Genomic DNA, 24,423 nt, shown 5'->3' with positions numbered 1-24,423 from the left:
CATTTTCAGAACTAAAACATAGTTTATACAAGTATAGTTACTCAAGCTTTTTTGTTGTTGCATTTCAAAATAAGTCATATTGGAATTGATAATGCAATGCAAGTACACATGCCATTCTTAATTTTGTCAAAAGGGACAGTGTTGCGGACATTAGTGTAATCTGTCTTTTCCGATTATTTTTGTTATTTTGAATTGCTGAGTGCTTCAGAACTCACCATAGAATGCACAGAAAGCGCTCTAATGCATCAAGCGGGGCAGCTAATTTGTCTAAATCAATCTGTGACCGCATAAAAATGATAGACGTCCATATTTGCCCTGCAGGTCACATTTTAATGGGCTCTGGCATAGGCTATAGACCAACCTGCCCATTTGCATTACGTAACCATGTTCTAAATTATTAGCAACGTGACTCATTCACAAAGGACAACCCAGTATGTAAATCAGGTGACTCTGGTAAACACTTCTCAAGCCTCGAAATGATCACAGCAGCTGTCATACCTTTCACTTTTAATGTAGAAGAACATTCGGCACTGCCAAATGTGTTGACTGCCACCACTTTGTACTCGCCACTATCTTCGGGTCGAACTCTGAGGATGTACATAGAGCTGACACCAAATATATTAGTGATGTAGTAGTTTTTGTCGGAGTTGATACAAATCCCGTTATGGTACCAATCAATATATGGGCTGGGGTAGCCGCGGACAGCGCAGGTCATGTAGCACTGGTATCCTTTTGGTGGAGTGTGGAATTTCAGTGGAACCATGATGGAGGGTGGCCTTTCTAAAGCGATCACGGGCGGCACAGTTGAGGGTGCTACAACTGGTTGGTAGGAAGTAAAGAAAAGGTTCAAGTATTTAGCATTGTGCAATATAATAAGATACATTGGTAGTGGTCCCGCTACCTACCGTTATTGCTGTTTACACCCCACGTTGGGGAATCTGAAGGATCAGAAAGTCCCATATCATTTTTTGCATAGACTTTGAAGTGATATTCTTGACCTGGTTGAATGCTGGTAGTGTAGGTAGTACATAGAAGGCGGTCGGCTATTGTGCGCCAAATGCGTGTGTTGGAGTTATGTTCTTCCACCACGTAGTACAGTCGATCGTCTTTCTCCTGGTCTGGAGACGGACCCCATGTGATAATGACTTTACCATAAACCACCTGTTCTAGTGCCACTGGGCCTGGAGGCTTGGGTTCATCTGTAGCCACATAAAGAAGGATAATTGTATAGTGATAGGAATATGTATTCAATAGTTATTTTCACTTATAAGTAACTCTTTGTTTCTTTGGCAAATGTTTTTTTCTATCTCTGAAGGTGTTGTCTCACATAGGAATAAAGAACACAAAATTACTCCGGACCCAACGTATTTTTGAAACAGGAGATGAAGTTAAACTGTATAATTTCTGTTTTTTATGAATTATGACACATCATATCCTATCTCTTGCTGATTTTCTATCAAAATTTAGATCCCATAATGATGCTACCCAAAATTGCATGTTAGAATTCAAATAAAATGTTTGTATGCAGTAAAAGATCCCACTGAAATGAATGAAAGTGAATAAATAAAGCAAAGCTTTTTATAATTTACATCAAATGTGGCGTGACTTTACCTGTTACTCTGACCTCTATGTCAAAGCTGGCTTGCCCCATTGAGTTTTTAGCCACAATGGTGTAGACACCAGAATCGTCGTACTTTGAGGAGGGTATGACAAGTGTGCACGTGCCATCAGTATGAATTATCTTGTTCCAGGGTGATACAGGTTCACCATTCTTAAGCCACGTAATTTCTGGCGGTGGAGAGCCCTGTGTGCAGAAAATCCGTTTTTTGAAGAAGATGATTAACTACATAGAGGCAAAGGGTGTGTAAAATGTGAATGTCTAGATGTGCACTTTTACCTCATAATCAATTTTGATTCTCATAGAATATCCTGATCTCACAACCATATAGTCTTCAGAATCTTTGAAATGGGGCTTCACTAGAAATTGGTCAAAATTTGTAAATATATTTGAAATGATCTCGATTTCTTGATAATGTGACTGCGACTTACTGTTGGGGTTTTTAGCACAGACCATCACAGAGGGAGCGCTGGGTTCTCCAGCCCCTGACATATTAATGGCTGTTACTCTGAACTCATACTCTGACCCCTCAGACACATCCTTCACTGCATACTTCAGAGCTGTAAGAAGTAGAGACCACTTATTGTATCTTGTACTTTGAGGTCTTTGAACTTCAAGTAAGGTGCTTGCTAATGGTTATTGATTTGCCCTAGCAATTGTTTTCCAGACTCAACATTTTTACAGTCTAGAATTAGAAGTCGGCGCTTTTCCTTAACGGTGGAACTTTGAAAGAAAATACCTTGGATAGGTTCACTAACTGGGTTCAGAGTCACCCACTGGTTTGTATCTTTCTTGCGTTTCTCTAGCTGGTAGCCCAAGATTTTAGCCCCTCCATCTTTCTCTGGTGGAGTCCATGTTAGGTTAATACAGTTTTTGAACGCACTGACCACCGTCGGTGGGGCTGGTGGACCAGGGAACACTGCCAACACATAGTTAATATGAATATTAGATGATTTAAGTGCTTCTTAATTTGAAAAATTACTCAGTAAAGACTTAAGGAGTTTACTTAATGAGCCAGCCATGATTTTTTCACTCTCCATCGCCTCACTGATGCCCTCCAGATTCTCAGCAAAGATGCGATAGATGTACCTCTTGCCAAGGGACACACTTCTATCTTTGAAGGTTAGATGGTTAGCTGAAATATCCCCAACCTTTTTCCAGGTATTCTGCCCAACCTGTTGACGCTCAATTATGTAGTTGGTCACTGCTGAGCCACCATCATCCTTCGGAGGATTCCATTTCAATTCAAGGACTGAGGATGTGCTTTCGTTCACTTCTAGTGGGCCTCGTGGTGGACCTGGCTTGTCTGTTAGGTGCAAAGTTGTGTGTTACTTAAAATATACTTTTAGTAACAGTTAAATTACAAATATTGTACTCGCCTAGTACTATAAGACTTGATAAAGCCTCAATAGATCCAAAAGGGTTTTTTAGCTGGATTTTGATTTGACCAGTATCCGATCGCAAGCAGTCTTTCATTTGAAGACGACTGTGGCTTGATTCCTTCACCACTTTAACTGAACCTCCATCAAGAAGCTCAGAGCTTTTTTTAAACCATTTAATCTCCAGTGAGGTTTGTGGAGGAAATGACATCTTAAAAGATGCAGTCTGGCCTGCTTTCACTATCACGGGGTTAGAGAACTTTTGCAAGGCATCTAGGTCGAATTCTGGAAGATCTGGGAAATACAGAAGCAAATTACAGCAGAAAACATTGTTGTAATTTCCAAACTGACAGTAACTTCCTTATACTTTAGCCAAATGTAAAAAGGAAAATTAAATTTGAATTACCTCCAACTCTCACCATGGCCTCTGTCTTGCAACCATTAACCTCAAACTGATATAGACCTGCATCAGAATCCTTGCAGTTCTGTATAATGAGCTTATGTGTACAACCATCTTTAGAGATGACCACTCCATCTTCGGAAGTCAGCTGATGAAAAATTATATACATGAATGTCAAACTCTGTCAGTGATGTACTGCTACAATACACAAACTTACCTCCTTTCCATCTTTATACCACACACCGTCAATTTTGTCAGTATTTAGTTTACACACTAGCTCTGCAGGTTTGCCGCGGAGGGCATTTTTGTCTGATAATCCGCTTGCGAAGTGCACTTTATCATCTGCAACGAATACATTTGAATGAATTATAATAACTTGACTAAGACTAAGTGGTAAATGGAAATTGAAGAATAAACAATTTAAAAGGTTGACAGAATTTTTTTGTACATTTTTGCCATGAACATACCTGTACCGTCTCCACCAGATCCAACCACAGCTGATGGACTTCCTTCCAGTCCATCTGCTCCCAAACCCATTCCAGAACCCTTTCCACTCTTCCCACTTCCTTCTGTACCATCTCCTCCTTGTCCGTACATCCCTGTTGCATCTCCTCCACTTCCGTCTCCCAAGCCAAGTCCTCCGCGGCCATCCGCTCCATCACGGCCACCAACTCCATCACGGCCACCAGCTCCATCACGGCCACCCGCTCCATCACCGCTCCCATCCGATCCATCACCTCTCCCGCCAGTACCCTTGCCTCTTTTAGCTGCTTCATCTTTTTCTCTCTGCAGTCGTGCCTGTTCTTCTGCCAGACGTCTTGCAAGATCATCTGTTCTATCCATCGCACCACCTCGACCTTTCCCCTTGGCGTTAGGATCCTCTGATATGACAGAGAAACAATAGAATATTATTCTGATTCATATACATTGCAGTGCAGAAGTATGCTGATGATGGTGGTTTGTTTCTTTGTTCCTCTTGAAGACTTACCATCAACAGTAAGGGTGGCCCTGGATGATTTAATCCCAGCAATAGCCGTGTACACGCCCTTGTCCTCTAAGTTACAGTTCTTTACTACTAATCTGTGGCTGAGCTTGTCTTCAGAGACTGTGATATTGTACTTGTCTCCATGCTCAAGAGAGATGTCATTGGCGCACCAGGTGATTTGAGGGACAGGGCCAGAAAAAACACCCTCAAACACTGCATCCTGCCCCTCAACCACTTTAGCATTTTTTAGCATGCCATTGAATTCCACGTCAGGAACTGTGGGGAAATGATCACTAATGAAGCAGATGTGCTAAAAATGCTATTTAAAAAAATCTAAAAAATAAATGCCTTCTTACTTGCTAAGGTTGTTGAGAAAATGTTGACATCCTCAACATCCACTTGGTATAGTCCACCATCGTTTAAGTCAAGTTTGTTGATGCTAAACGAGTACTTATCACCAGTTTTCTTCATATTATGTTTAGAGGAATCATCATTGCCATCACCATAATCAAGCATTTCACCATTCTGGAAAGAGTAAAGTGTTTTTCTTTACTGGATGACATTGTTCGTTATTAACGTAAAAACCGTTTGAACTTACTTTGTACAGATGAATTTTACTGTTTTGGTCCTTAAGCTTCATATCAAACTCAAATTCAGCTCTGCCACTTGTCTTCACTTCAATCTGCTTCATGTTGTCGACGTTTTCAACCACCTGCAAGACATAAAAGAAATTGGTTTTAAGAATTAAATGTAAGAAATATTATAGAAATTGACTAAAGCACTGTTGCAATTACAGAAGTGTCTCAAGGCAGAGTTTCACTATAGCCAAATCGAAAAGATTGGAAATGGACTGACAGCTCAGCATCAGATGATTAAATTCCTGACAGATACCTTTGCTTGTTCATCCTCCTTCTCCTTTTTCTTCAGATTAAGCTGTTTTAGCATCCAGCGATAGTCGGTGACTCCAAATTCATAACAGATGCGCTCATAATTTGCCTTTTTGGCACTTAGCATCACTTCCCAGAATTTTGGATCAATCTCTCCCTCTTTCTTAGGTTTTTCTTTTCTCTTCTTGACAATGCTAGATGGAAGATGGTTTCATTTCGACGAGAGAGAAAGCAGCTGTGATTATTATTATTTTTTTAAGAGACATTTCTGAAACATTTCTTGATTTCTTGAAGAAAAACAATTACTTGGCTTTCTTAAGCATTTTCCTGAAGTCCTCAGGATCATTGTTTTGGCCATCTTAAACAAATCAAAAGAAAATATCACACAATATCAAATACAAAATCTAATTAAAACATTTTCATTTGAGGATGATTATTTCCACCTTTGTTTGAGGATGTATCAGTTTTCTTTTTCTTGAATCCAACTAAAAGACAGAGAAAGTAATTAGCACAAGATAATCATGCATTCAGATTAAACAGCATATTCTAATTGCACAGTTATGCACATTGAATGTGGTAATATTCTTGAATTTTGTCCTTTGTTAAATGAAAATATGTTGCCTACCTGCAAATACACTCAATGTAGCTGTGCACACTGCTTTTCCAAATGGATTTGTAGCGACACATTTGTACGTATCGCCTTGGTCTACTTGCACATTTAGAATCTGTTGTTTTCAACAGAACAAATTAAACAAGAATTTGCTGTTGAAGGACCCATCTTCTTAATATACTGCTTTGTGTGATAATGTAATTTCAGATTTTTTGGTGTTTGGTTCAGTATGTTACCTCTAGAGTATGTTCTCGAGTTCTTTCATCATATCTTGTCTTATATTTTTCCGGATCAGAAGTGTCGCCCTTGTTGCGAGCCCATGTTACAGTTGGTGCTGGATCTCCGCTCACCATTGCTTTGAAAATGGCCAATTTGCCTGCAGTAAAAAAAAAAAAGAAGCAACCCATTCATCATTTCTGAGTTTTATGCTTATGAAGGATCTACTACCCGAAGCTACTACTTTTTCATTATAGCTAAATGACTGCTCAACTAACACATAAATGTTTAATCTAATCCACAGAATATAGTATATTGGACTATATATCAATTATAGCATACATTTATTAACAACTGAGCAGAGCAACTCATTTAAATACTGTCTTTTAAAATATACTTTTAAACTAGCAACTCTTGCAATGAGGATAATTATTAACATTATTGATACCTTCTTGAACTGTCACAGCGATTGGTTTCCTGCTGAAATCAGGTGTAGTTTTTCCACGTGGTAGTTCCTTGACGTACTGGGTGATCATAACACCAGGCACTCTAGATCTCTTCTTGATCTCCACTTGAAAGATGTGTGCATTAATCATTAAATGATGTGCTTTATTAAACACTGAATGTTTTGTGTAAATAAGCCACCCACATATAAATATGCATGTCATTCAAAATTGAACTGCCTTTACAATTGATATTCATTTAACCACATGAGGGCAATGTTTCCTTTAAAGTTTGGACCAAAACAAATGAAGGGGTATCGAAATACAGAACAAGCTAACACTTTGAACCCACCTACCATACATGTTTCAGGCTTGAGGGTGCATTTATTATATATGTGTGTAAAAAGTCAAATTCAGAGTGTTCTCTTAGCAATTGACTTGAAGCTGCTCTAAAAATCGGTTGTTAGCTTAACAGCTGTTGAGGTTTTGAAGTACTAAAAGCTTTCAAACGCATGCAATATAAGCCCAAGCCTAAATGTTTGTCTGGGAAATAAGTTTAAATGTATTTTAATGAACATTTTACATTACATGTAAGTAATTGCATATACAGTGTTTTGGTTCAAATATAGCTTACCCTGACCAACAGGAGTCTCTTCTGCAGGCTGTGACATCTTCCGAATGTTTTATCCTTGTTCCAATAGTCACTTTATGAATTTACGCTGTGTATGAAAAACAAATATTTTATACATATATTCATTGATTTATAACTAGGGTTTAAAAATGCAGTCAGGGTTTGTCCTTTAATCAATGTGGTACAGAGTCTAGAACACACTGATGATCCCATCCACTTGTGAGACAACGTACACACACTAACTTAGAAGTTGTTATGAAAGTAACATCAAAGTGATGTGGCTGAGAACAGCAAAGTGGAGCATGAATGTTTGTTTCTTTTGAATTCAATTCTCTGCACAACCACTGAAGTGTTGAGATAGTAATGAATACTGAGCTGATGCACCAAAAGTTTTTTTTTTGTAAATCCTATCCTAAAGTTAAATCATTTAACTACATTCTCCGTAATTTTTTTGCATAGATTTTTATTTAATAATTTAATAATCTCAGCGACCTATTCCTGGGATCACAACAGTAATATTCTCTAAATTGGCATATTTAAATTATTGGCCAGTAAATGGCTAGCCAAAATTTTATGCTCAAAACAGTGTATCCATTATAAAAGTAATCCACGCAGCTCCGGGGGGTTAATAAAGGCCTTCTGAAGCGAATCGATGGGGTTTTGTAAGAAAAATATCCATATTTAACGTATCTAGCTTCCGGCGGACCGCCATCTGTATTCAATTTATTCAATTTCAGGCAGTCTGCCGGAAGCTGGATATTTTACTTTATAAAGTTTTAAATACAGATATTTTTCTTGCATAAGCCCATTGATTCGCTTCAGAAGGCCTTCATTAACCCCCGGAGCCGTGTGGATTACTTTTATGAGGGATGGATGGACTTTTTTGGGCTTCAAATTTTGGGCTCCCATTCACTGCCATTATAATGCTTGGATTAGTCAGGACATTTTTTAATATAACTCTGATTGTATTCGTCTGAAAGAAGAATGTCATATACACCTAGCATGGCTTGAGGGTGAGTCAATTTTGGGATAATTTTCATTTTTGGGTGAACTATCCCTTTAGGATAGATTAAGTAATGAAACTGGCAAGTCTTAAAGTCCTTGTGAAATCAAAATTGACCCAATTTACTTTGTTAGCACACATTACAGGTCTTAGGGTGAACAATTAATCCGTGCAAGTTGAAAAAAAAATTGTTTGTTGTGGTAATCTTTAATCAAAATCTGAAAAGTTCCTTTTCCGATGACGTCAGTTTGACGGCTTGGGTTTGAATATCCTTAACCACTCCCCTCCAACTGTTAGTCTGCTATGAGCGAGAGATGGAGAGAAGGAGCGCTGAATTAAAACCCTGCCCTCTATTCAATATTCCGTTTTACTTGGAAATACGTTGCAACACTGAAGAAAGCCCAGTTGCTACTTCCGGTTCACTGGGACTCTAAACCCCAGACAGAGCGTTTGCACCTTACTGCAGATTATATTTAAAGGTGTTCCTATATGCTCTCCTTTTTTGCTCCTAATGGCCCTCAAGAAGATGCATCATGCTGTGACCTTAAAAAGTTAACCAATAAAGATATATTAAGAATTTGATTTGATGCATATCATGTTGCGCAATTCTAGACTTGTAGTAAAAAAACTTATTGGCATTCCAAGATTCACAGGATCCCCAGCAATGCATTTACAAGGCCAAAGGGGAAAGAAACAGTTATCCAACATTTGACAGATCACACATGAACAAAACTAAATTATGTGAGTCTTAAAACTAGTCGGTCTGCCTAGTTAAAAAACAAAACATCTGACAATCTTCCGGTGCTTAGTAAAGGAAAAGAAGCGCATTTGAAATGACTTTCTTCAGCATCTGAAGCAATGGCCCTCCACTATAAGGCTGGGATGAAGAGGAGCTTGGGTCCTGACTTTAACCCCTCATTCAGATTGCTCATCTTTCCTGAACATTTATCAATCAATCAATCTTGAGAGATCTAGCATCAAGCTGTAACAGTCTATCCAAAAAGCTCTCCTTTTCACTTTATCTCTCATTTTCTCTCCAGTACACAAACACAAAACATATCCAAACAATTTTCCCTTTTGAGTGCATTTAAGATAATGTCTCAAATTTTTTTTTTTTTTTCTTTATCTTGAATTGATTTTTTTTGTTTTGTTGCCTCAGTCATTCTCTTTCATTGAATGTAATTTGAATGTTCTGCCTAACTTTTATGTCTTCCATGGAAGAAAGCGAGTCACAGAGGTTTGGAATGACATGAGGGTTAGTAAATTGAGAACCATTTGTTAGATTTATGTTTAAAACAAGAAAAACATTATTAAGATAAATTCCATGAAAACAATTCATACCATCTTAATTTGCTTCTCAAGTATGTGTTTTACTTTCAAGATGGTTGGATATTTTGATAAAATTGTTGACAGATTATTAAAATTTTAGTGCATATTTGGATTTAAATAAAATGGCATACATTTAAAAATATAAGTCTTACTAAAGGCACACTTTACGTTACTGTTTTTATTATGCTTAAATGCTTAAAATTCGCTTATTCGTGTATGTTTGTTTTAGAATTAAAGTTTAATCTCTGAGCTCCTTCTTCCCTGAACTTGAACTTTGTTGCATTTACATTTGATACAATGTTTTTTTTTTATTTTTTTTATGTAAATGCAACAAAGTTCAGGGAAGAAGGAGCTTTACATTTTTATTTTTATTTTTTTATTTCATTCTAATGACTTGTGTTGCTAAATGACTTGTTAATTAAAAAAATATTGTTATTGTATGGTGGAGAAAATGCTGTTACTACAAATAAAGCGCTTTCTGATTACTCTATGTTTAGACATTTAAATAGTGTAGTCTCTGAGTTGAAATCAAGAAAACACGAATATCAAACAATTAGACTCACCACTAGACTGTTGCTCACCTGTCTAATAAAACACATAATATTTAAAGTGTTTTGGTCTTTCCATGGTTTCTACGGAAGTAAAACTGGAAATCGAAGGTAACACAGACATGATGTCATTGACAGGCGATGGACCAGTTAAAATAGCTGATTTCTCTGGATTTAAACATTTATTGGATACATTTGGGATACTGCAGGTACAAAATGTACAACATTTTTCTAGTGGTTTTTGGACATTTTAGTCCCAAAATTTTACAAATTGCCTTTAATTATAACACATCCTCAGGCAAACATAATGATTTAAGTTTAAGCCGGTGTGGATGGGAGAGATTCTCATAGCGGAAATTAATGATGTGTGCCAGTAGATGACCACTTACATATTTGTCTACCCTAACTCTCGCTCTGTGTGATGTAGCAAATCACCCTTAGAGGTTCTTGCTCTGTTAAATGTGCATCTGACATCCCATTGTGGTAATGAAATCAGGTGCTCAAGTTTGTTCCCAGTGAATAAAAACCATTATTAATGACCACATTTGTTGCCATTATTTATTCATAGTTCAAGGACTGATGGAATTCTTAACTATAGATGAGCTGTGAATTTGGAATGGTGAATTATTCCTGATGGTTCTCTGTGTTGCATGTCAAAGAAAATGGAAACTCACCTTTAAAATCCCGCTGCTCCTTCAGCTTCTGCGTCAAGAACATTCGGTGGACCGAATGGAAGTCTTCCATGCAGTTGAATCAATCAGCTGTCACATTAAAGCTTTTATTTGAGAAGCTGGGGTGGGGGGGATGTCCAGCCCATGAAGCAGATATTCATATTCATATATCTTTTAATAATCCTGACTGAATGTGAAGCCAGCTTTTATTGTTTTCTGGGATGTCAGTCATATCAAAAATAAGCTGTTTACCATCTTATTTTGATGTTTATCTTTTGAATTGAAGCTTCTCTCAAAGTCTTGCTGTAGAAAGTAAGACATTTGTCTATTACTGTCATTGCTTAATCAAACTGATAATGAACTCCATCCCAGCACTTATTTAGCTGCATAGCTGATATGTTAGAATTATGATTTCAGTTGAAGAACCACAGAGAGAGTATTTAGCATTAAAGTCGTACATGTGTCCTAAATGTAGACACTTGCCCTATACAGGCCTTGCCATTTACAGTAGGATGACGATCTCTTGTAACATGACCAAACATATTGCATGTTTATTGGACAATTAAATTGTATCTTAAATGGTTCTTAAAATTAAGGCATTAATGGTTGGTTAAAGTGTTATTTGAATGCAGGTGATTTTCAACTATTGCTTTGGGATGTATCTAAATATAAAGCTTTTAAAGATATAATTCAGTTATTCAGGGATTCATACTGATATGAATGCTTGGTCTTGTAAAAAAAATATATATTCATGTGGCAGCATATTTCCCTCACAGCCCCGAGGGAAGGTTTCATTTTACATTGACAGGGATTTACCCAGCTTGACGTGCCCAGACAGCTTGTCTCAAAGTCTGGAGCCAGGCAAATTGCAAGGACCTGTGCTTGAGTTAGCCTGGAGACATCTCTGGACAACACAAACATCACCCTACAACCTGAAACACCTCCCAATGCTACAAGGTATGCAGCCAAATGAGTTTGTTTATTCTTCAGCAAAGTCATCGATAACTTGCATCACTTTTGTACAAAATCTATTGGCTAGGCCTAGGGCAGGTGATCTTTGTGGCGGTATAGTAATGTACTTGAACCTATTTTGGTATATAAAATGCATGTGTTTCGATATCTAAAAGCTTCTGTTGAATAAGGGAAAACTATAGAGGGTAAAGCACGGACCATTGGCTGAACGTCTGATGCATATGGCACACTGGAAACACAGTTTCCAAGTCGTCGTCTGATTGGTCGAATTCTACAGGATGTCCATGAGACGTCCGCTCTTTAATGGTCCACCTGGAAACAAATGCTGTGACTCCATTGTTGCAGTAAACTTGCACAACGATCTTGAATTAATAATTTATAGATGCACAACATTGACTTAGCATTTTCACGGCCCTCAACATGACGCCGGAACAAAACAAACTGTGACTGGTTGCGTTACATTCAGAGTTTCACTTTCAACATTCAACACTTTTCCACGGAAGGCGGTGGGCCGAAAGTTTACTTGATAAAGTTTTAAATATGGATATTTTCCTTACACAAACGCGTCGATTTGCTTCAGAAGGCCTTTATTAACACCCCGGAGCCACGTGGAGCACGTTATTTGACGGACAGATGCACTTTTTATGGACTTCAAAAACAGAGCAACTATGAATCAAATTCTAATGCTTGGATTAGCCTGGACTTTTGTAATATAACTCGATTTTATTCGTCTGAAAGAAGAATGTCATATACACCTAGGATGACTTGAGGGTGAGTAAATTATAGGCTAATTTTCCTTTTTGGGTGACCTATGCCTTTAAGCCCACTGAGGGGCAGAAAGACTGACTGGCAGCATTGGTTTCAGCGTGAATGCTGCGAAAAACACATCTAAAATGGTAAATAGCTTTGACAAATAGAGTTGACAAGAAGTCTGAGGTATATTTTTACAGAATGCCGAAAGCTACAGAAAAGAGAAGCAAATGGATCGCTGCAATTCACAGAAACAACTGGATCCTAGGCAGCTGAATGTAACTAACCAACTAAATGTAGCTAAATTGTATTGTTATATACTGTATTGACAACTCATTAGTTAAATATTTACCATCTTATATCCTGCATAATTGGATGTTTTTAAATAAACACTGACAAAAACTATACAAATTTTAGGGCTGGACAATATTATAATATATATATATCTATATATATATATCTTTGGTTGTAAGGAACACTATATCAAGTCTAACCTTTAGTTTAAACTGATAATCGTTTGTTTTAGTCGTGTTTTTGCAGTTTCCCCTATTAGCTCCAGTCATGCAGCAGCTCTTTTGCCTCTCAGTCCGGATGAGGGGGCGTGTTCCGGCGGGAAAGTGACATCCATGCATACCCTCTATAACAGGGCTGTCCAAAGTCGGTCCTGGAGGGCCACTGTCCTGCAGAGTTTAGCTCTTACTTGCCTCAACACCTGTGTGGAAGTTTCTAATATGCCTAATAAGACCTTGATTAGCAGGTACAGGTGTGTTTAATTGGGGTTGGAGCTAAACTCTGCAGGACAGGGGCCCTCCAGGAGCAGGACTGGACACCCCTGCTCTATAATGACCTATGCTCGTATTCTTTCTTTGAAGCTTTTTTTTTTTTTTTTTGTGAAAATCACCATGCACAGAAGTTGTCAGAAAGCTATTTATTTGCATTTCATTAAACACATTTCACATTTGAGTCTTATAGCTATCACAGCGCTAACCACTATTATAGGGGAGCGCGGGGCACAACCTAACGCGGGGTTAGTTGTAACGTGCATGTTTTAACCCTTTCCACACATGCCAGAATGACTAAACTTAGCGTATTTACTAATTGCCATATCAACATTATTTAGAGAAAAAATAGCGCCAAAATTAAAAACTCTGGAAGATATTACTGAACATGTATTTAACCATAGCAAAAGTAAATTTCTTACTTAAGTTAAGTTTTCATCTCTGTTTTTTGTGTTCATTTAAAATAAGACAAATCTGATATTATTTTAATCTTATATCTGTTATTTAACAGTTGAGATCGTTCTTTAATGCTGATCTAACCAGCAGAAGACACGAGCCGCGATTTACATCCCAGTTGTGCAGGTGGGGTGCTTTGTAACACTGCGTTACAATGAGCCCCTATTAGAAATATCCCATTATTTTCTATACTTTTATGAACTCTTTTGAGAAACCATGAGAAAAGGGTGAATAATGACTGAGAGTTAATGTTCAGAAATTATTAATTATTATTATGTTTTGAACTATGCTGTATAGCTGTATTTAGCGATGTGTTTGTAGTCAAACTCAAAAATGCTTATATTTTTAATGATTAAAAAATGCCATTATTTTATTTTAAAAAGTTAATAATTGTATTTTGTTGACAAAATATTTTAGTTTGTCTTGTATATTTTTTTGATTATATCAGGTAACATTTTAAGCTGTTATTTGGTCATGTTACATTGTGCCCCACCACATGTTACAATGTACCCCACCTATGGGGCATGTTGTCACATTTCACTTCCATTATTTCGGGGTAAATCAAGAAAAAAGTATACACTGTATTAATGGAACAAAACCACATAATTGTACTAGACATGTGTACAATTAATGTGGGAAACAATAAAAACTCTGAACCCCAAGTGGATTTACACAAACTGTGAAAGTCAAAAAGCGTTAGGTTGTGCCCCGCTCTCCCCTACTGTTAATAAATATATTCTGGTTTTATCTAATCAAATATCACAGAGTGATAGATTTATATATCTTCCAGGCCAATACTGTACTGCTTTTCATAATGCACATTAAAAATAGCTTTACATAGAATAAGTCACTATATTTGTTTGCAGTACACAAACTAGCCGAGTGTCAGCACTGAATTTCAATCTGTGAATAAATAAAAAATTGAAACAATTCAATTTATGCATGGTAGTAATAACAACAAAAAAGAGCATGTCACATGTGAAAATAAGCATTACATGTAAAATACCTTTCACTCTTAGTTTGGTGGATCATTCTGCTCTGCCAAATGAGTTGACCGCCACCACTTTGTACTCGCCACCATGTTCTGGCCCAACTCGGATGATGTACATAGAGCAGACGCCATATGCATTTGTGATGTAGTAGGTGTTGTCGGAGTTGATGCAGCTGCCATTAAGGTACCATGTGACATGTGGTGTGGGGAGATATCCCTGTGCACTCTCAGTGGAGCCAAGATGGAAGGAGGTCTCTCAAGAGTTATCGTAGCCGGAGAGCTTGTGACTAGTGGCATGAGAAATAAGAAAATCAATGATTGTTATTGTTTGCTTATTCTCATGTCGTCCCAAACCTAAGAAATGGAGAATTGCACTGGTCCTTCTTACTGTACCAAACAGATCATTGAGTCAGTGATGATTCATTCAGAGTAGTTTTGAAAATTGGGTCAGCTGAGTAATTGAAAAGATCTATAGTAACTCAAAAGAATAGTTTATTCATGAAGCAGACATTCACTATTATGCACCAAGGATAACTCCTGATTTTATTAGTTATTTTGGTCTGTTTCCCACTAGGTTATTGAATGGCTTCAGAAAAAAATCATACATGCGTCATATGAACTAATGGTGCGTTTATTGTATATCCTTCTTTAATCTTAAAAGCATCAGTCCACTTTCATTGTAATTGCATCAAAATGAGCAATTAGTACAAATCTTGAAAAATGTCTACTTTGTGTTCCACGAAAAAAAGAAATCATCCAACGATATGAGAGTGAGTCAATAATGACCATTTTCTTTTTTGGTTAAACTGTTCCTTTCACGCAACAGATTACAATGATTTACTGTGATGATAAAAAAATTTATTGATATGACAATTGAATGAAATGAGCACTTAGTAATTTGTTTGTGCTCTCCAGCAACCCACCTCTCATCTCGTTAATCACCCACGTTGGCGAAATTAGATGGATCAGAAAATCCCATATCATTTTTTGCATAGACTCTGTAGTGGTTCACGACCGGAGTGGACAGTGGCAGTGTAAGCGTTGTAAAACAGACGGCCGGCTATTGTGCGCCAAAATACGTGTGTTGGAATCCCGTTCTTCCACCAAGTAATGCAGTCGATTGTCTTTCTCCTGGTTTGGAGATGGAGTCCATGTAATAATGACTTTACCATAAACAATCTGTTCTAGCTCCACTGGGCCTGGAGGCTTTGGTTCATCTGTAGCCAGAAGAAAAAGAAAGGAAGTTTTCATGCTGCAGGGGTTGGCAAACTCGTGAGGCAATGAAATAAATAAATTGGCACTTGAGTGATCAGATAAAAACGGTGTACCCAAAGGACCTTGTAGCCGGTAGTTGTGCATATTGTGCACAATTTAATTTAGTCAGCCTTACAAAACTAGACTAATTAAAATGACTTGATTAAATACGAATTTACAGGGGCACTGTATTTATGGACTTTGCAGGATTGCTTGTTGACACAAGGTCATTGCCCCTGCTTAGTGCTGCTCCTGGATGCAGCAAGGCCTAATTATTAGTGTGATAAACTGGACAGTGCAGTCACATTCACAGTGGTTATGCACTTTGGTCTGCTTTTTTGTTCACAACATAATATAAATGTCACTTAAGGTGCTGCAAGAGACTTCCCCGGCAGAGCAGTGCATATGACTAGGTGTGTGCCATATTGACAAAAAAAATATATCTCGATAGTTTCTGGATTGTATCAATAACGATAATTAGACAATATTTTTCTGAGTGTTTATTGTGTGTGTTGACACCTTGGTAGGTTTTTGATTTTCTTCATGTTCTGTGCGGTGGTCAGTTCGCAGCAGTGATAGAAATGATCTTTTCCAATACGTTTAAATTAGTGGTCGGCATAGATAATTTTTTTTAATCTAGATTAATCCCACTGTAATCTTGGAATTAATCTAGATTATTCTAGATTAAATTGGCTCATTTGAATTCTGCCGAAGGCATTCATAATATGTGTACCCGTAAGTGATTGTTTGTCTTTTTGTAGTTTGAATAATAAATAACTTCTGTCCCTTTAAGACCTGACGCATGCATGGATCCCAAACACTGTTCCTGTGAGCTGGTTACGACTGTGTTTACATTAAATCTCACCAAGATGGGCATTGAGACATTTTTGAGTGTATTTAATAAGCTGGAAAAAGGAGCTCATTTTTGCCCTTGTATGTCAGAGGCGGCTTTATTACGGTATGTGTGTGTGCGCTTCAGATGCGAGCGCGAAATCTGCGGGAATTAGTAGAATTAACGTTATGTGCAACCCCGCGCGAAATTCAGACCGGTCACAACACGCTGTCATGAGGGAAAATCCAACAGAACACCCGTTCGCAATGTTCAGAGGATTAACTGGACTGAATGAGAGGAGGCGGGTGCGTGTCAACTCACTGTCAGTCGGAGAGGAGAAGAGAGCGCAGCTGATATCGATATTGTAGAAAATGAGTATTGTATCGTTTCAGATATTTCAGGATCGATACATAGCGAAATATCAATATTTTTACAACACTAGTAGGCATACACACAGGTTCGAAGACTCGTTCTCTCGCCCCCTACAGTGCAATTTGGCTAGGTATACATCCACGCTAGAATATCAAGGTGAAAGTCATCATAGCTTGCGTAGTATAGACCCAGCTCCCAATCCAACTTTGAGACTAGATTAACGGCAATATTTTTTTTATCGCCCGATAAGAGTCTCACGTTAACGCAGCACATTAACGCAGATAACGGCCCACCACTAGTTTAAATACATTTTTACCTTTTATGGGCATTTAAAGCCATTTTTAATCTAATTAAATAAATGCTTTAAATAAATGCGAATTCTTACATCTAATCTATTAATCCAGTTCGAATAATAAGACACAATAGGGCTGTTACTAATCAAGTGAAATCAGTATCAAGAAAATTCATCTTTGCAATGCAGAGGAAACAAAGAAGCTGCTTCTGAAGTGGCATTTAGATGCATTTACACAGACTGTTTAATGCAGCTCAGAGGGGACATTAATGCATTTTGCCTGCAGCTACAAATGCATAAATAATGTTTTGATGTTTTAAACATAAAAGGCCCTATTTTAACGATCTGAGCACATGGTCTGAAGTAGACCTGTCGCGATTGGTCGATACAATCGACTTCGTCGACGCTGTTAATTAGTCGATGTCAACATTTTTAGTCGACTGGGTAAGTTGGGTACGATATGAAATTGTATTAGTGTCAGTACTTTAAAAATTACAGCACTCTAATTAGAGCAGTATTTCTTAATTTGGGTCAATGTGTGAGTGAGGACGTGTGTGTGAGCTCTGCTTCCACCGTTCACTAAACAATGGAAGCAGAACAGTCAAATATATACGCGCAGCTCAGGAAAAAGCATGCAACAGAAAAGTGCGGCGCGGCCGGGACGTGCGCGCGCTTCATTCAGGTCAGAGTCCGGCAGCGCGCACTTGCACGCTTTCACTCAGACAGATCACGACGCCAGTTTCGCAGATTATTGGGTTTGAATGGTAAAAAATCTGTAAAAATGCACGTCCTTGTGAATATTCGGGTAAACACAGTCGGATATGTCTTTAGTGAACGTATACAGAGTTAAATGAGAAATCGGGTGTTACAATGAATTTGGTCCGTGCAGCTCTTAAAGGGCCGGACCTAATATTCTGTGTGAAGCAGGGCAGGAACATGCCGGCCAAGTGAGTTTTTAGGGTTTTTTAACCCTAAAACAATGATAAAACAATGAATAGTAAGTTCTGTCATATTATTCAATTACTTTAAATTTTTTTTGCCATGTTATCGATTCAGTATCGGGATTGAGGTATTTTAGTCTGGTATTGTATCGAAGTCATAATTTTGGTATCGTGACAAAAGAATTTGCTGATATTCTCTTTTTTTTTGTTGTGTTGGTTTACAAATGTGTACCTTTTTAAATGTTTACTCCTTTAGTTTTACATTTTGTCAAGGGCTTGTTTACATTTATACTTTTTTTATAGTACACTACTGAAGGCCAACGTTGCAAGTTAAATGAAATGTTTTTAAGTAAAATTGTTGAAAATTATTGTGATTAAATTGGTCGATAGATTAATCGTTAAATTAGTCGATAGATTAATCGATATAAAAGTAGTCGTTAGTGGCAGCCCTAGTCTGAAGCGCATGGCGCAGGTGCACTTAGGGTGTGTCCGAAAGAGTTTTATCTCCCATTCCCTTTAAAAGCCAGTTGCACTTGCACCATGGAGTGTAAAGACTGAATGCTTCTGAAGAGACGCTTGTGCTGCTGCGCGTCCCTGTGTGTGTAACAAGCGTACTCTTAGGAACATTTTTAGAGGTGGCTGACCCATTCGTAATGTATGTACGTACACTCTAAAAAAAAAAAAGGTTCTATATTGCACCAAAAATGGTTCTTGGCTCGTAATCATAGGGGAACCTTTTTTAGTGCTATATAGCACCAATTTTGGTGCTTCAGTGGTTCTTCAGTGGTTCTTCAGAGGTTCTTCAGCGGTTCTTCACCGGTTCTTTGACTAAGGTGCTATATAGCACCTCTGAAGAACCGCTGAAGAACCACTGAAGCACCAAAATTGGTGCTATATAGCACTAAAAAAGGTTCCCCTATGATTACGAGCCTTTTTTTTTAGAGTGTAGGTATAATATATATCATTTTGGGGTAAGTAAGGTATAAAGATGTACCTTTTAACTTTTGTACCTTAGGGTACTGCCCCAGTGACAGCGCTGTACCTTTTTGCTAGTGCTTGGCTGTTGTTGCTTGCATGGACAAGCTTTACAGAACATCCTATAACGTTCTGCAATTTTTTCCAAGTAAAACAGGCTAAAAGTGGTAAAAAATTAATGGATATTATTTGAATGTAGGCTGGAATGAAGTTTGACATTGCAAATCATTTTATCTGCTGTTAAATTACACAGTAGCATGATTAAACAAGGTAGAAACTGCAAACGTTTATCAAGTTATTAACATTAATTTGCTTTGGAGCAAATGTACATGTTCTTACTAATGTTAGACATGTTCATTTGTGGATAAGGGCTGACAATTAGTTTAATTCACAGCATGCACAATAAATCAAAGTACCTCATAATCGACTTTAATTCTGATAGAATTTTCTGCTCTCACAACCATGAAGTCTGCAGGATCTTTGAAACGGGGTCTGACTGTAAATTAATGGTTGGAAAGTTGAAAGAAGGATCAAGTGTTAAATTCAGTACATTTATAATATCTTTTAAGAAACTATTATGAACAGAACTTACTGTTGGTTTTTTTAGCACAGACCATCACAGAGGGAGCATCCAGCTCCAGACCTATTAATGGCTGATTTCATGAACTCATACTCTGACCCCTCAGACACATCCTTCACTGCATACTTCAGAGCTGTACGAAACAGATTATTTTAATTGTCATAGTAACATGTCAAAGCCAGTGATTTGGTAACCAACATGTCTGGAGCTGCATAATTAGTACTGTTAGATCACACCATTGTGCTCATTAGGACATGTTTGAATCTTGCCTTTATCACGTGGGGATTATTTTTGCATGAGGATGTATCACAGGAAATCAAAGAGGGTCCTTTAATTATAGGTGATTGTGTTAATTCCATTAGGAGAATAAGCTTTGATATCAGCGCATTCCTGGAATGAATGAAGAGTCGTTATACTGCATTTATGAGGTGTAGACATGATGAGATCATCAGAACAGGAAGTACTTGTGCTTTAATTTTAAAAAAAATGTTTCACCGTTTATTACATGGATGCAAACTCTTCACCTTTTTGAGACCAAAATAGGTCCCCTACTAGATTTGCGTAAGTCCGATGAGAAAGTGTTTGGGAGGACAGTCTTTGGATTGGGTCACGGTGAATGAAATCATGAGAATTATGCCTTCTCAGTTGTCCAAAAAATAAAAAGATTAATAAAAATGCTCCTGGCTTTGCACGTGCAACGCTCCTGGAAAGAGTGAATGCACGACTGAAGAGAGCCATCTCCACTAGGTCTGCCCGCATGCACTAACGAGAATCTCTTAAAGTAGGGCTATAATAACCTTAATTTAAATGCCATAAGTATAGCCTGACATGGCTGACATGTTTTGATTTAACATTGCTATCGTTATTTCCACCGAATCTAACATACTTTTTATTCCAAATGCAACTTGTATAACGCTACTAACATTACCATTTGCCAACGAATACGACTAGAGTTGAGCTCTACTATATTATACTGTCATAACCCGAATGTAATTAAACAGTTTACTTTGCACACACAAGATATTGGGCTCTATTTTAATGATCACGTTGAAAGCACACGGCACAAGTGCACTTAGGCCTATCCGAATCCATTTTTGCTAAAAATGGTCGGCGCGCCCGGCGCTTGGTTTAAAAGGGTTGTCCCTAATCTCTTAATGGGGAATGGTGGGTGTGTTTTGGCCATGACATGCAATAAACCAATCAGAGTCTTATCTCCCATTCCCTTTAAAAGCCAGTTGCGCCATGGCGGATTCGCTATTTACATGGCAGAGTTTGCAAGCAGAAAAACTGAACGCTGGTTTAAAGTATTTGAGTAAATGTAATTAGTTACTGTACTTAAGTATCTTTTTGGCTACTTTGTAGTTGTACTAAGTTACAAAGATATTAGCAACTTTTACTCTCTACTTGACTACATTTTTTGTAAGTAAATGCACTTTTTACTCCAATACTGTCCAATACACTACTCCAATAGTGTTGAGTAATGCAATTACACATTACATTTTGCATGGCACCTAACTTTTTCTGCAGCAGTTTGTTTCTGCTATAAAGTAGTGATATCACCATCCAAGGGCACTAAAGGTACTATGTCTTGTGCGTTTTGCCCTAACTCAACCAAATTTGTCAATGAGGCTACTTTTCGTGAATGCGAGTGCATTAGCAGGTAGTTGATGTATCGCAAGTGTGTATTTTCAAATGATAATGTAAATTTCAAGTAAAACCTCAAGTAAATTACATTTATATTTTGTTTAGTGTCTAATGTTTTGTTTTCAGAATCGTGGGAGAACCGTCATCTGGGGTTTGGGGTCTAGAAGGTTTCTATGAGAATTTATAAGTCTAGAAGGTCTTGAAACTGATTGGAGGTTTCTATGAGAATTTTTAAGAGATCCCTCAGGTAAAGTGCAAGGCTTTTTAGACCCTTACCTGAGGCTATTATAGCATTTCAGTCTTAGGGGGCCTGAGCCTTCTACCTACACATGAGCTCTTATGGCTCAGAGGAACATTTCTTGCTTTAAGAGTTGCAAGTTTGAATCTTGCTCAATTGACATTTGCTCCTTTTTTTTGAATGCATGAAATAAATTAAGGGTGTATCAATAACAGTGACATATTGGTGTGATTTCACTGGGAGGGTGAGTGTTCAGATGAGAGATGGAGTGCATGTCTGAGAGCCTTGTGCATGGGCTCTCAGTGCCACATATTGCTACATATTGCCATATTGGATAATACATAATGTAAAGTTGATGTTTTTAATGTAAAGGATTTTTTTGTGTCTATAAAAGGGATTCATAGCGAAATAACCTCAGATCGCTTACTGCTGCTATTCTTGTTATTTCTGCAAATGTGAAGAGAAATCATAATAATCACTGAGTTTTATGGAGGATTTCATGTCAACAGTCACCAATGTACAAACGTAATGATGAGAAGATGCTGCTTGGTGTGCTGAAGTGTTTTGTTTAGAAAGTACTCATAAAAACACATTACGAAATAATGCATATTTATGAGACCCAGAAGAATATGTAAATCATTAGAACAGTCTAACATCACGATTCTAAACACTGTGAAGGTTTTTGTCAATTAAAAGTTAGCCATGTCTTGGAAAACTTCTAAATGAACTAGTTTTATTTAAATCCTATCATTCTTTATATATAGATATATTATTATTATGATATTACTTACATGAATTATATGGTGTTTTTATCTAAATTGAATTCATTTAATTATACAACTATTGTTTTCTAATTACATAGTTTAAAGGTACGGAAAAATCATTTCCATTTACTTTGGAAGCTGCTTCTGTCCACAAATGAATGTCCAATTCAAACCCTATAATTCTTCTTTAATTGTAACTTAAAGATAGACAGTAATTACAATCAAGGTTTTCCAGTTCACTTGCTATACATTCATTGGGTTTATTAGCCGGAAAGCTCATGGTATTTTTCACTTTAGCTATGCCGACTCTTTTTACAAAGACAACTATATAAAGCTGAATTATAGGGTTTGGGAAGTGACAATTAGCTTGTTAAAGCATATGACTCTTGTGTAACCGTAGTTGCTCACTTTTTTTTAAACTGAAATGTCTAGTGAGCACCGCTAAAAGCGTGTTCAGTTTTATCCAAAACAGATGAACATAAATCTGCAACAGTTTTATGTTGGTTGTTGTACGTATCGCACGCAGTTCGGAAATTAAATGTCTGAATGGTGCTAAAAGATTCATGCTCTAATAACTCACCACCTACTCTAAACCCTACCCTAAACTTAAAATGCCCCTATTATGCTATTTTTAAAGGCTCCTAATTTTGTAGTCTCCTACAACAGGCTTACATGCATGAATGTTCAACAAACTTTCTCATAATATACATTGCACATCACCACATTTTTCAATGATTCTCAAATGACTCGACGGATGAATCGGTCTCTCTAAATCTTCCACAAGCCTACTCTGCTCTGATTGGCCAGATGGCCTAGTCTGTCGTGATAGGTCCACCGCTTACAGCGCTTGTTGGAAGCTAAATGCCCATTACCATAACTGAACTCTAGCTCCATCCAGAGGCTTCCTAAAGCTCAGCGATTGTACACACTGTAAAGACAGTAACGATGGCGTCGATTTGACCATTTACCAGAGTATGTCCATCTACAAACACGTGTATATTTCTAATTTATTGAGGTGCACATGTGGGAACTGTATCAATAACAGCGAATGCGTTAGCCGAGCACTAATGTGAATGAGTAAAGTTAAAAGATGGAGCAAGATTTGTTTTACAAACTTATGTTACATCATTCAAAGTAGTAAGAACGACAGACAAATGGCATTAATAAACACAGTTTTAGGTAATAGTGGCCCACAACTGATTAGCAGAAGTATTTCAGTAAGACAGTATTGTGAGTTAGCCGGAAACTGACGCAATATAAAACACAAAACTACATATTTTGAACAACTGGTAGAAAATATATACATCAGTAATTATTCATGCTTGCAGGTTGTGATTCTGAGGAGCAAGTTGGTCCAAATAAAGGCTGAATAAACTGGGTACTGACCAATCTTTCAAGAGCAAGTGTTTTGCGATTCCCATCTTGAACTCTTGAGATTTGAGAAGCAGTCGTCAATAAAAGGACGTTTGAGGGCTGGTCAAGTTGTTTGCGGACGGAAATTGTGCAATACAGGTAGGCATTATGCAAATGTATTTTCTAGTGTCATAGAACGTATAGGCGGTTCAGAGTCGATTCTTTCTTTTGGGAGACACTAACTTTATTTATTGTGCACTTTCGACTTTACAACTTTGCAGAATGTTTGCATTCACAAACAGCTATACTACACACTGCATGAAAGGGAATATTCAAAAAACCATAATAGCGGGACTTTAACCAATAGCAAACTTAAGATAAAAAGCCATTTGCTGAAAGAAATAAAAGTTGTTGGTGTTTTACTGTCACTAGTATTTATTTAATCTGAAAACTGCAGTGGATTGTGTGGATCAGTATGTTTTGCAGAAGTGTAGGTAGAGGAACTCTTTT

At 37.5% G+C, this 24,423-nt stretch overlaps 1 protein-coding gene across 1 annotated transcript in view; it reads right to left on the bottom strand.

The window, feature by feature from the left end:
- LOC307141261 (immunoglobulin-like and fibronectin type III domain-containing protein 1) overlaps nucleotides 1-24,423 on the bottom strand; it is a gene marked incomplete at both ends in the record, with an annotated part of 63,066 nt that overhangs the window by 25,371 nt on the left and 13,272 nt on the right. Inside the window, 23 exon segments of the mRNA XM_079841317.1 lie at nucleotides 499-819; nucleotides 906-1,199; nucleotides 1,612-1,804; nucleotides 1,898-1,977; nucleotides 2,050-2,178; nucleotides 2,358-2,537; nucleotides 2,625-2,924; nucleotides 3,013-3,291; nucleotides 3,404-3,545; nucleotides 3,615-3,739; nucleotides 3,865-4,278; nucleotides 4,386-4,658; nucleotides 4,739-4,907; nucleotides 4,981-5,094; nucleotides 5,274-5,463; nucleotides 5,576-5,627; nucleotides 5,713-5,754; nucleotides 5,895-5,994; nucleotides 6,116-6,255; nucleotides 6,544-6,666; nucleotides 15,748-15,885; nucleotides 19,949-20,047; nucleotides 22,224-22,243. Of these exon segments, the coding sequence (XP_079697443.1) occupies nucleotides 499-819; nucleotides 906-1,199; nucleotides 1,612-1,804; nucleotides 1,898-1,977; nucleotides 2,050-2,178; nucleotides 2,358-2,537; nucleotides 2,625-2,924; nucleotides 3,013-3,291; nucleotides 3,404-3,545; nucleotides 3,615-3,739; nucleotides 3,865-4,278; nucleotides 4,386-4,658; nucleotides 4,739-4,907; nucleotides 4,981-5,094; nucleotides 5,274-5,463; nucleotides 5,576-5,627; nucleotides 5,713-5,754; nucleotides 5,895-5,994; nucleotides 6,116-6,255; nucleotides 6,544-6,666; nucleotides 15,748-15,885; nucleotides 19,949-20,047; nucleotides 22,224-22,243 (3,917 nt within the window).

This window comes from Gobio gobio (assembly GCF_949357685.1).
Source record: "Gobio gobio genome assembly, chromosome: 17".
Lineage (NCBI taxonomy): Eukaryota > Metazoa > Chordata > Actinopteri > Cypriniformes > Gobionidae > Gobio > Gobio gobio.
This window is presented reverse-complemented; position numbering and strand designations above follow the sequence as displayed.